This window comes from Dioscorea cayenensis, chromosome 16 (assembly GCF_009730915.1).
Source record: "Dioscorea cayenensis subsp. rotundata cultivar TDr96_F1 chromosome 16, TDr96_F1_v2_PseudoChromosome.rev07_lg8_w22 25.fasta, whole genome shotgun sequence".
NCBI lineage: Eukaryota > Viridiplantae > Streptophyta > Magnoliopsida > Dioscoreales > Dioscoreaceae > Dioscorea > Dioscorea cayenensis.
In genome coordinates this window covers 9,570,575-9,584,122 of record NC_052486.1, presented here as the reverse complement: position 1 = coordinate 9,584,122, position 13,548 = coordinate 9,570,575, and the positions used below count along the sequence as shown (strand labels likewise).

At 33.7% G+C, this 13,548-nt stretch overlaps 2 protein-coding genes across 2 annotated transcripts; one reads left to right on the top strand and one right to left on the bottom strand.

Annotated features, from left to right (window-relative positions):
- The first annotated feature begins 178 nt into the window (after nt 1–178).
- LOC120278498 (uncharacterized mitochondrial protein AtMg00810-like) lies at nt 179–604 on the top strand. Its single transcript, XM_039285284.1, has one exon. The coding sequence runs from the start codon at nt 179–181 to the stop codon at nt 602–604; it is 426 nt and encodes a 141-aa protein (XP_039141218.1).
- A 1,408-nt stretch (nt 605–2,012) lies between these two features.
- Nucleotides 2,013–13,542, bottom strand: LOC120279549. Its single transcript, XM_039286471.1, has 6 exons — nt 13,237–13,542; nt 11,396–11,666; nt 5,792–5,942; nt 4,591–4,813; nt 2,393–2,484; nt 2,013–2,265 (listed from the first exon to the last, which is right to left on the bottom strand). Exons 1-6 carry the CDS (start codon nt 13,437–13,439, stop codon nt 2,126–2,128), a joined length of 1,080 nt encoding a protein of 359 aa, XP_039142405.1. The 5' UTR covers nt 13,440–13,542; the 3' UTR covers nt 2,013–2,125.
- Between the last annotated feature and the right edge of the window lie 6 nt (nt 13,543–13,548).

The window sequence follows — 13,548 nt, the reverse complement described above, 5'->3', positions numbered from 1 at the left end:
GTATGGCGGGTCTCATATGGACGAGGTAGGGGAGCTCCTTCTCACGGACGTAGACAAAGTCACGGATTTGCTGGACGTGGCAAAGCGCAATGCCCGCATTACAAGAAGATAAGGTACTTAGAGGAGAACCCAGATCACTCATCCTTTGTAAGAAAGACTGAAGGGTATTGTTATGATTATGTATGTGGATGGTATTATCTTGTCGAGTGATAATGTACAAGAAATCCAGGAGACTAAGCAACACTTGCAGAAGACTTTAGTAACTAAGGACTTGGGCCCACTTCATTACTTTCTTGGCATAGAAGTTGCTAAGATTAAGAAGGGTGTTGTTCTTTCACAAAAGAAGTATGTACTAGATTTGTTGCGTGAAACTGGAATTCTAGAAGCTAAGCCAACATCAATTCCAATGGATCCCAAGGTTCACCTGAATGAGAAGTCTACTGATCTTATTGATGCTAGGCAATATCGTGCTCTTGTGGGAAAGCTCCTAAATGTCACAATTACTAGACCAGACATCTCTGGTTGTAGGAAAGATAAGTCAGTTCATAAAAAGGCCTACAAGGCCCATTGGGATCCTGCGATGATGGTGCTTAGATATCTTTAATTTCCACCAAGCAGAGGTCTTCAGTTTCGAAAAGAAGAGTTTTTAGATGTACTCGCCTACTTAGATGCAGACTATGCATGGAACAAAGCAGACAAAAACTCTAACACTGGATTTTGTAACTTTGTTGGTGGAAATTTGGTTGCATGTTGCATAGAAAAGTTAGAAACAGCAAGTTGTATCCAGATCTAGTGCAAAATCCGAGTACAGAGCAATGGCTCAGACTACAACTAAGCTTATGTGGGTAAAATCGGTTTTGTTGGATCTGAATGTTCCAATTAGATATCCCATGGTAATGAAGTGTGATCATGGTTTTTAAAATCGTGTGAGGCGTGCGCCTTGAGGCGCGCCTCAAGGCAGGGCGCAAGGGCAAAGCCTCAAGGTGCACGCCTATGAGAATGGAATTGAGGCTTAAGCCTCACTGAAAAAAGCGTATGCACTGAGGCGCACCGCCTAAGTGCGCAAAAATCAAATTTTGTAATATCATTATAAAGCAAATAAAAATATTTATATGTATGTACTTTCATTAATAAAAACTTATACATGTAAAATTCAATAAAAAAAAACTCATCGACACCTATCAACACCTATGGTTTTGCATGTAGTACTTACCAATTTAATTTTTTAATCTAAAGATTATGTAAAAATGACAAAAATTATCAAGATAAACTATAAATAAGATAAGTTATAATTTTAATTTTTGAAAAAAAAAATATTTATTTTATAGATAAAAATAATATATTTTAATCAGATAAGATAAGTTTGAAAAATATTTATTTTGTAAATAAAAATAATATATTTTAATAAGTTTCAAAAAATTATTTATTTTATAAATAAAAATAATATATTTGTTACTTTGTATTTGGTAGACAATATTGTTGTTTTTCCAAAATGAGGCTTACGCATCAAAACGCTTCGTGGCTTACGCCTCGCCTCACGGTTGAGAAGCGCCTCGAAACCCACCTTGGGTTTTTAAAAACCTTGAGTGTGATAATAGAGCTGCAATATTTATTGCGAACCACCTAGTGTTCCATAAGCGAAGAAAGCATGTTGGACTAAATTGTCTCTACACTACGGATATGATACAAAAGGAACATAGCACTACCCATGCAATCTCTTCCGCAACCAAATGGCAAACATGTCTACCAAGGCCTTGGCACGTCCACAGTTTCTGCATTGCCTAAGCTAAGCTGGCATGTTAGACATATATGCTCCATCTTGAGGGGGAGTGTTAACAGACATGTTTTTGTTTCTTTCTTTTAGTCATGCTTTTACTGTTGATGTTTTACCATTACTGTTTTTACTGTATTGTTTGCTAGTACCTATGTTCTCCTTTTGATAGTAGGATTAGTGTCTCAATAAATGACTTTTGCTCCTTTCTTTCAACTAGGGGATAAGGAAGGAAGAAGGATTATGCGAAGAGACTAGCACAAGAAGAGATATTTGCATTAAGTGAAAACACACACAGCTTCAAATAAAGAAGAGCCAAGAATGAAGTGAAATTGCATGACTGGAATGCAAAATTTACCTTCCACTTAGGTGTAGCAACTCTGCCAAATCTATCCTTAAATTTTCAAGAATATCATCATCTAAATCCACATAGTTTGTGTCCTTAATGACTTGAAGACCCTTCTTGTACAAACAAATAGCTTCATCCAAATTTCCTGAAAATGGAATGCATTTGTAGGCATTATAGATGATACGCCAAATATTGCAATTATACATGAGCGTGTATGTGTGTGCGTGCGCGCGCGTGTGCTCATAAGTAAAATTTGAAGTAAAATATTTCACCTTTTGCACACTTAGCATGAGCCAAAGAACACAAAGCCACACCAACCCTTCCATCGTTTTCTCCATAGGCTATTTCATATATGTTTAATATCCTTGAAATAGAAAAGGAAATAACAATTGAATCAAGTAAAGCATAAGAACATGCAAGACAATACAAAACACATAAACCTATAATGTATCACTAACGTGAAATTTTAAAATTTCATGCATGACAAACGTCCAATATTATAGCACATACTACCACAAATAAGCAAATGTGGTTCTAATAGCTGGTGAATGTAGAGCAATCTTCTAGACAGATCTTATTATAACAGAAAAGGTATGAAGATTTTAATTGAAATTAACCGACAATTTTGATTTTTGTTTCAGTATACACTGGAAAATTCAAAATCTCTCGCCAATGCAAGTGCACTTTAACAAAAAAATTTCAATCGATAGTATGATAAACATAAAGCCATTGTCAAAACTTTGTTCTGAAAAATCATGCAACATAAAAAATACAAATGGAGGATAAACAAGTTAAAGATGTTACAATACAAGCTAAAGCCTGAAAAGGACCAAATAAAAGATATGAAAAATTCACCTTAATAAGCAAAGCAAAGGAAAGAGATGCCATATACTCGATGCTTACATACATAAATTCAACACATAACTAAAGCTGAAGGAGAAAACCAAGAAGAAAAATTCACAGTTAGATTAAGCATAATACTCAATAATTTGTATCACAAATTTTATTTGTTTACTTATACAACGCCTTTTTTTAGATAAAGAAGGAAATCCACACACCAGAATTAGGGGTCTTTCATGAAGCATTTAGAAAACGTCGAACCCTTTTACCATTTCTGTAGAGCATACTATCAAGTGAACTCACTTTAGTAGCATATATATCCATGTATTCGCCCATATGATTATTGCTGACATAGCATATTGAAAAGAACAAAAGAAGTGGCATAGGAGCATTTAACTTACGATACAATAATATATGCATATATAATTCCTGTCATTAATTTTAAAACCATAAAGGACCAAATTATTTAACAAAAAGGAAGGCAGATTTTAAGGGTGCAAGAAAAAACATACTCGTGGTGAGAGCAAGGTCATCCCCTAGAGGGAAAAGCCGAGATGCCCATTAAGTCAAGGGTTTAGGTCAAAGTGATTAATTTAGTAGTTAAACAGAACAAGACTCATCACCCATAAAATCAAGCAGAAACAATCAAATTACGCAAGGATAAAATAAGCTCGTTAACAAATACAATAGCTAGGGCATCAAGCAAAAGTAATCAAATTGTGCAATGATAAAGTAAGCTCATTAACAAATGTCACGGCTGAAATTTTGTTTCTATCACAAACCATAAAAGCTATCTATGATGTCATCTAATCAAGTCAAAACAGCCATCAAAAATAGGCCCAATGGATGCCATGCAGGTTGAGTATTTCACATGAGACCACATAATCATAATGTAGTCCTACTCATCAAAGAGCTATGCTAAGTTGTACAGAGAGAACAGTTTCAAACTTCAACAGTCAAAAAGTTGTTTAAAGTTTAAACCACTTCTAACTCTTAGGAACAAAATCCTTAAATTTGTCTTACATTGAATCTTCGAGTTCCATGTAGATGCCTTCTTCTTTGACAGCTAGAGATATAAACCAAACTTACCATCTAGGCTCGATTTAACCCAAAAATGAAAGCATGTAGGATGAGAGACCTAGACTTATATATTTAGATCCATATTTAATAATTTAACCAATGTGGGACTATTAGCTATGTCCCCTCAATGCTTTGGTACAATCAATACTTGTTACGTTACTTTTAGCTAGCCACATTGTAAGTAAACTAATTAAACAAGCATAGGTACAATGCTAGATATAAACCAAACATATTATATGAACTCGATTCAACCCAAAATCTCAAACTTAAATAGGATGAGAGACATGGATTTATATATTGATATCCATATTTACTAACTTAAATGATGTATAACTATTAGTTATTCTAATATCCTTAACCTGAGTAGCTGTAGAAAGCAATGGTTTGGGTTTTGAATATTTCTTCTTTTTTTTAAGAAATGATAAATGCATAACACCCAGAATCATTAATTAATAAAACCACAATACTACATGTAGAAATTTATTAGTATTCATATGATACAAATGAAGACTCAATAATAATGTGAGATTAATTTTGACGATCATATCACCTGCTAAAGCAAGATTCAGCATCTGCTGCCCTTCCTTCGCTGATAAAAATATTGCCAAGGGAAAACAACGGTATCACAAGTTCCTCACTATCTGGTCCTCTAACCAGTTCCAAGATATCAACTGAACGCTGATAAATAGTGATTGCCTTACTGGGCCTTCCAATTAAAATTGAAGTTTTAGCCATACCCAATAGTGGTGTGATGAGGAAACGACTCTTGTTTCCTGTGTTCACAAGTAGGTGACAGGATATGTATTATCAAATGCAAATATAAACTTTACTTGCCTTTTTCTTTTCTTCATGTTGTTGTAATAGCATTTACAACAACTTGATCGAAGTGATAAATAACAAAAATACAACATTAGCATAACTAACACAACCATTGTTTCTTTACATTTATTAAAACGTTGTGCTCTAATGCATATAGAAGTTGTTTGAAGTCTTTTTTTTCCATGATTTTTTTATATTTAAAAAAAAAAACTTAAAAAGTAATATACCACTAGGGTCTCATTCTATTTATCTGTTTGAGGTGTCACATACTAGGCCAACTTTGTCTCCCAAAAAAGGACTTTAAGTTTGCATTCAGGTAATCATTTGACCCTCAATAAACAAAAAACATCTAATTATCACAATTATTGATGACATGGAAAGAATACATTCAGTTGTATAAACTACGGTCATCATGATCTGCAAGTCTTTCAATATTTCAAAAGAGATAAATAAATAAAATAAAATAAATATTCAATTACACATGACTATTTGCCATTCAGCACAAAAGCTACCGCATGTTTATCTGTGTAGATCACATATGCAGATTCCTAGACTTAAAAGCAAGTCAAAATTTTCATAATAAATTATACAGTGAATCAAACATATTTTATCCAGTAAGTAGAAAAATAGCTGTAATGGTTGATTGTTATTAGAATTTTTACAGTCAGAATGCAATATCTATATGCCAGAAAGCCTGCCTTCCACTATAAAATAAAGGAACCTACCACATTTCTTTTCAATTCTGCAGAATATTGAGACAACAAGTCCAAATTTTCTGAATAAATCATGCAGTAAATCAAATATATCCAATCCAATTAGTGGAAACATTGCTATAATGGTTGTCTGTTGTTGGAGGTTCAACCACATGTGTCAGCATGCAATATCTATGTGCCTGCAATCTTGTTTACCAGTAGTAAAATAAAGGCACTTACCACACTCCTTTTCAATAATTTTAAGGCCTCTTTCATATACCAGCAAAGCATTGTCAAACATCCTCAAAATTGTATACATACTTCCCATATGAATCAATATTGTATCCACAAGTGGTAGCCCATCATTTAAACTACTCACAAGCTCGTTTAACTGGCCATAAAAAAAACAGATATAAATTAATTAAAATAGCCAGCTAACTGAAATAGTTTATTTTTCACCAATACAGTTTCAATTATATTTCATGATCTACAGTTTATGAGAAAAAATAGTAGCTTAATAACAGAATATTAATAGTAATACAGGTCCACAGGAGCAACTTTTCAGCAAAAACACACAAATTGGTTTGTTGATTCATCAAATCAAACCAAACTAGATTAGCAGAATATCATGAACAAAACTGATTCAAACTGATTTAGTTTTCATTTCGATTAAGTTTTTAAAGTAATATTCAAAGGGTTCAAATTGTTTGATACTGATGGTTGACTAAAATTAGGATAGGCAATGAGTAAACCTATAACTGATTAAAATTTCAATTTAACTTTATTTCATAATCGAATAGTTTAACTAAACAATTATTGATTTGGATGTGAGATACTACCAAAATACTTCAACTACCAAACATGAATAGTTTACAAAAGCAGCTAGCTCTTTCAATTTTGCAGTTTTATTCAATTATCATCAGGTTCAGATTGGCGAGTGTTCCTAAACATCAAAGCATCAAATGTAACCCAAGTCAAATATAATTCAGTTAGAAAAAATATAAACAAAAGTCAATTAAACCAAAAGCAGTGGTTCAGTTAATCACTTTTTCCAGTTTGCCTGCACACACCAAATATTAAGTGTAAGTGACAAACCAAATAGATTCGAAAACCATCAACTTCATAAAAAAAATCAAAAAGAGAAGAAGAAATTTTACCAGTACTACCTAATACACATCAGGAATCAAATATCATACTATGTTTATGAAACAATACTCATTAAATAAAAAAATAAAATATGTTAAATGGGCATAAGCAAGATAAGCAAATAAGTAATAGAACAAACTAAGTAAATTGTATTTCAAACTTTAGTGACAAACTAGAATAGGAAGGATCATGAAATCATTGATGTGATATCTCAACAATATTTTATCAAGTTAATGGCCTGACCTAAATTCCTATGATAACATGAGTAGAAAAGCTGTTACAAAAGCCATTAAATGTCTCTTTTCCCAATATTTCAAAGTTAATCATGAGAAATTATCATTCAAATAAAAGATACTATAAGCAATAGTGACAATAGTGCATCAAATATAACATAGAAAATTTCACGAATTATACGAAACTATTGTAAAATGTCTAAAGAAAAAAAAAATTATCCAATGTGTTGTGATTGTCTGCTATTTATCTAGATTAACCATGAAATATGGATGAAAAATAGCAATTCAAGAATAATAAAAGATACAAGAGAGTTAAGGTGGTATGATCCTTGGCTGGCCTACATCTACCGGTAATGTAAGAGGAATTCCACTATGACAAAAGAAATGGAAAAATACAAGAGAGTAATTACTCCCAATGCACAATAACTTAGTACCCCAAGTATATCAATATATAACAAACCTTTCTCACAAGTATGACAATGAGAAGATATAAATAATACTAAGATATAACAAAACAAAAGGACAGAAGTTGCCAAGCTTTTTCTCCCAAACAAAAAGCTCCACTTACCCTTAGAAATGTTGTTTCTTTCACAGTTTGAGACTGATGTCTCAGTCTCAAATAGACCCTTAAGTCTCATTAGTTCTCTCGCTATCTAAGAGAATTTCTCTCTTAAGTGGTGTTGTCTTAAGCATAATGGTTACCCCTCTTATAGCTGTCAAGAAGGTACAAATGTCAATTTTGGTGGCTAACAGTAATAATGCCAGTGATCTTTGTGACCACAAATTTTAAATCCATGCTAAAGGTCATGCTTTCCACAAATGGCCACAACTGTTGACTTAATGTTAAACCACATTTTTCACACAATGGAAAGAAAGAGATAATTGCATGTTCTGGAATTCCACAAACTAGTTCAAGAGACCTAGTCCCCATCTTACTAGTTATTACAATCATATTCAAGAATTATTTTTTCTCAATGCTGCAAGACAAGCGGAGATACAGAATGCAGTAATTTTAGATGCTTCATTAGCATCCTATTGTAAAAGGAAATGTATCTGGGCAACACAATGTCAGCCTTGAAATTATCCTCTAATAGAGTAGCTAGTAGTCCAATATCAACATCAGTTAACTTGGTAAATAAGAAATATGGGTGATCTCTCATCCTATCAACTACACATCTTGCGTTGAATTGGACCTAGATAATTTTTTGGTTTACATTCAACATGCTGTCCGAGTCAAGTTTGAGTAATTTGTTTGCAACACAGCCACCTAGAAAGCTAGCACATATCAAAGAGGCATATTACACTAACAGCCCCACATTAGTCACTTGATAAATTTGGAATTAAATATATAAATATTAAACCAAGACCAGATTAGTCACTTGCTAAGTTTGGTCACATGATTCATTGGCTTCCTTTGAAGAATTGAAATTGGCCATGACCCAAACGCCAGTTTTAGCCCTTCCGGACATTGAAAAGATCTTTGTTGTGCAATGTGATGCCTCTGATTATGGACTAGGGTATGACAAGAAGGTTGACCAATTGCTTTATTTAGTCGTACTCTAGCTAAACATCACCAACATCTACCCACCTATTAGAAAGAATTGATTGGCTTGGCCAAGGCAGTGTACCATTGGAGGGCATATGTGTGGGGACGACATTTCCAAATATGAACAGACCATTCTTTTGCGCTTGAGGTCAAGTGCATTCTTGATGGGAGGAACAATGTTAAGAACCAACAGGAGGTCTAGAAGCTAAATGTGCCTAATCCAATCAAAGTTGTTCCTTTTAACCAAGCCTACAAACGTTTTACACGTGGGAAAAAGAAGAAACAGGATTAGCTGCGGGTTCACGAGTTGTCATTTTATTTTTTAAATACTTATTATGTATATTTGTAATTCTTGATTGGTGCAAATTAATATGTCATACATGTTATGTAATCCTTTTCCTTATTTGCATATACATCTATGTATTGTCATTTAAATAATAGTGATCAGATAAGATTAAGTTAGTTTGGAATTATCTGATCAAGTTTGAATGTTTCCTAAATAGTAGGGGTTAGTTATGCTTGTAATCTAGTATTAAAAGCTAGTTATGGATGTGAATAAAGCAAGCAATTTTCTCCAATCAAATTTCCAATCCTAAGATAAAAGAGCTCTCTCTAACAAGCTCTTAGCTTTCCTTGCGTCCAAGATAGGTCGAAAAGGCAGAAAAACTAATAAATTCCACTTGCAAACTGAGTTACCTTCTGATTTCATATAAGAAGGTCCCGTAACTAGATCAATGTCAAGGGCCGGTAGCAATCAAGAAGCGCTAAAGTCTTCATATTTGTCTATCATAGCTATTGCAGAATCAAGTAGATGGGTCGTGTCCTTGGGTCAGGAATTATTAATCCAACTCCATATAATCTTTATCATATGTTCTACATCTTCCAAAAATTTCTTTCAATTTAGTTTCTATAAGCAAACTCATTTGTGCTCTTAATTGTTGCGTCCTATTCTTTCCTAATCATTGTTTGTTTCAGGATCTTGAGACGAAGAAAATTATTGGTAGAGAATATAAGTTAAGAAGACTTTATATTCTAGATACTCAAATACCCAACTTATTGCTTGTTCCAGTACTCTCACCCAAAAACTCATTGTCGGTTGGGTCATCCATCTATATTCTTACTTAGACAATTATGTCCTCAGTTTTCGAATGTGTCCACCTTAAATTGTGAGTCATGTCAATTTGCTAAACATCATCATCTGTCTTCTAGTTCAAGAGTCAATAAACGAGCCACTCGGATGTTTGGGGTCTATGTCCTATACTGTCTAAATCCAGCCAGTTCCAATATTGTCACATTTGTTGATGATTATTCTCGTGTTACTTGGCATTATATAACAAAAAATCATTCTAAATTGTTTTCTCATTTACTACATTTGTTGCTACCATCAAAATGCAGTTTAATGTTTCTGTGTGTACTCTAAGAAGTGATAATGCCTAGGAATACTTATCTCATCTCTTTCAAGCATACATTATCTCGAATGACATTCTCCACCAAACCTCCTATATTGACACACATTCTCAACCTTCTCTGAATGGAATAGATGAAAGAAAAAATAGACATTTCCTAGAAAGAGCTCAAGCTCTTTTGTTCCATGTGCAAGCTCCTATACTATTTTGGGCAAATGCAGTTTCCATCACTTATTTTCTAAAAAGATTCCTTACAGAATTCTTTTCCCTAACAAACCCTCGTTTCCTATTGAACCACAAGTCTTTAAAAGTACCTGTTTTGTTCGAGATGTCCTATCCCACATTACCAAATTAGATCCTAAATCCCTTAAATGTGTATTTCTGAGAAATTCTCATCTCCTAAAGAGATATCATTGTTGTTGTCCTGATCTTAACAAGTACCTTGTGTCTATTGATGTCACTTTTTTTTTTTTAAATACTAGCTTCTCTCTTATATCTCCTTTCGCAGTTCAAGATGAGGCTGATGATTGGCAGCTTTATACTATTATTCATACAATTCCTAATGTTACCGTTCCAAACCAAACACTACCACCACCATTACCGCTTATTCGCCATGTGTACTCCAAAAGACAAGCTCCAGAGGATTCATGTCTTGTGTCAGTATCTACTTATTCACCAAAGCTTAATCTTGAGCTTCTCATTGCCCTTTGAAAAGGTAAGCATCAGTGTACTTATCTTATTTCCTTTTTTGGATCTGATGATCATTTGTCACCTTCCTCTTCTTCTATTGTTGCCTCCATTGACTCTGTCACTCTTCCAAAAACCATTCCTGAAGCTCTATCCCATCATCCCCAGGCCAAAATACACAATAGATTACACAGTCAAACATGATGATATTATTTATGGATGGAAAATGAAAAGACAGCAATAGTTTCAGATGAAAAAGGTATTGTCTATTTTAGAAACAACAAGCACAAGAAGCTTTAAAAATATACTAACACTGGATTCTTAAAATTATGTGCATTAGATGGACTAAGAGATATTAAATTAGCTTCCTAACCTATACATCTTATCAAACAAGAACTACAATATCAGTACAGAACAAATAAGTTGTGCAAGAGAAAATATCACAAAGTAATTGGGCTTGACTCATTTATGCTTCAAACTAACAAATATATGAAATAGGCAATAGAATTCAATTAAAGTAAAAAGAGTTCACGTCAGAATTACTGATAAAAGATATGGTTTAACTATATGCATTATTCCATGCCAAGATGATGCAAAAGCTTTGTCCTATACATTCCAACATGCTCAAGAAAAACAGGTTCTCAAACCCACAAGTTAAAATGATGAAAGCCTGAGCAAATAATTTCTTAAGTTATTCAAAAAAAAAATTGCAGATATTTTGCCCAAAAACAAGGGATGAGATTGTCCTTATCTCTTTAATTTGTTAGGAGAATAATAAATAAAAAGCACTCAGTTCATACTAGATGTGCAAAGTAAGCCCAATTACCAGCTGTAGGAGGCGTTCTGCAATCTTGAACTCACCAATGCCCATGTATCCCAAGGCTAGTACATCCAAAAGAGCAGCTTGCTCAATGCCCTTAAAGCCAGCTTTCAGCTGTTCTTTTACCACTTCACAGTTAGCCTGAAGTAGATCTAACGCATCACCCTTATTTCCCATCTTTATCATAGTTTTGACATTATCAAAAACCTCTTCTAATTGTCTCTTAATATCATCCACACCATTGGTGTAGTTGTTTGAATCATCCTGCGATTTAGCCCTGCTTAATATGTTACAAGTCAAAACAAACAACACCAAAAGAAAGTTATATTTCATATTGCCTAAAACGTTGATGTACTTAGTCATATTGTCACATCATATATGGCAATAGAAAAAGGTAACAAGTCCATGTAGACTATGATAATAATCTCAAAGACAGTAAAACTCTGACAGCAATCATCTAGTCAAGAAAGCAAAAATTAGTGTGAACTTCTGGTTGAACAATTTTTTCCCCGTGCAAAAAAGTTGTTATGAGTGAACATTAATGTAACATACTCAATTAAAGGGAACATTACATTTTCATTATCAGGAACAACATGCATGGAACACAATTTATTCAAATTTGCCTAGACTAAACTTGTGCAGAAATGAATTAGTCTGTAACATGTTCACACTTCAATAGCAATGAGCATAGAATATGAAATCACCAGATAGGAATGCCTGAGTTCCCATTATGGAATTGAACCAAGAAAATGGTGATCCACTTGATTGGTTTAATGAAGAAGCAAGTGAATTTCATATAGCACAGACTTGTTTTTTTACTTGTTAGCAAGCCAATTCAAAGACATATTATAATCCTTTAACAGAAGGGGACTAAGCATAATTTTCATGTACTACTTCTAGACTAATATTACGGCTTTTTCTAGATCATTATTTCAGTTTGGATTGACTTGTTATTCATGAATTCTACTTATCAATAGTAGTAATTTACTTTTATATATCCAATAGCAACTTTAGCAAGTAGCTCATTGCAGTTCACACAGAAAAATTTTCAGCTTTCATAGCTGAACATCATGTTAAGAATATTTGAGTTTAATTTCCATAGTGGATTCGTTGAGATGGGATCAAGTCAGTAATGGATATCGAAAGCCTCACACAAGAACTGCAGAGGCACTTCAAACAAGAGAAACCAGTCTGCAAAATGGTTTCCACAATGTACGCTTGAAGATGATGTAAAATTCCTTTGTATTATATTTAATGATTGTTGTTCTAAGTGATTAAAAATACACAATTATATCTAACATTTACGCTTACAATACCTATAAAGATTTCACGGATCCATACCTTAGCAGTTACTGAGTGATCTCACAATGTTCTTAATGATTAAAAATGAATTATAGAGAATCCATACCTTAGCAGTTACTGAAAGTGATCTCACTTTCCACTAATGAAAATTGTAGTGAATTTGTTTCTTGACATGGAGACTATAATTAGACCCATGGAAATTGAAGAACTGGGTAAATGGGATTTATGCAAATCTTTCCAGTGACACCACACATCATGGAAATTACACCAAACACGGATTCAGATCTTAGTAAACATAAAGTAAAATATCTCATAAACTACAAGAAGCAAGTAATATGATTATCAAACAAACTTAAGTTTCCCACTGCTATGCCAATAAAGATTTCACGGATGCATAACTTCATGGTAATATTCTAAATAAACGCTTAGAACACATCAAAAAGAAAACTTGAAAAATCATCCAAGATACAGTTTGTTTTAAGTAACAAATTAGCAAAGCTGAAAGAAAGTAACAGATATAAAGACACTGGCTAAAAAAGACGCACCTTTTGGAGTTCTCTGGACCCCAATCGGGCAAAGAAAACCCATCCTGTGTAACACAACGCAGGTGCCACAAATCTTTTCTCAAAAAACAGGATGGCAATGACGGAAGCCTTAAATGAAGATTGTGCTTGTGAGAAATAGACTTAAATGCAGTGGGCTTCCCGAGTTCATGAAAGGGTAAAGAGAGCCTCAACACAACAGGCATTTGAACAAACACTTGATGTGCATGATGCTTCGCAGATGAAGATGATGGGCAAGTGTTCGGAATCGTGCGCTTCCGTAGTGAAGATGGAGGAATGAGGGCATGGAAAAGC

Bases quoted from the DNA above. Each gene is read 5' to 3' on its own strand.
- LOC120278498 (XM_039285284.1), top strand. From the start codon at position 179: ATGTATGTGGATGGTATTATCTTGTCGAGTGATAATGTACAAGAAATC.
- LOC120279549 (XM_039286471.1), bottom strand. From the start codon at position 13,439: ATGCCTGTTGTGTTGAGGCTCTCTTTACCCTTTCATGAACTCGGGAAG. The intron at 5,943-11,395 runs GTAATTGGGCTT...TTTTATGGCCAG, and splicing joins CAGAACGCCTCCTACAGCTG to TTAAACGAGCTTGTGAGTAG. The intron at 2,485-4,590 runs GTGATATGATCG...TTCTATTTCAAG, and splicing joins GCTGAATCTTGCTTTAGCAG to GATATTAAACATATATGAAA.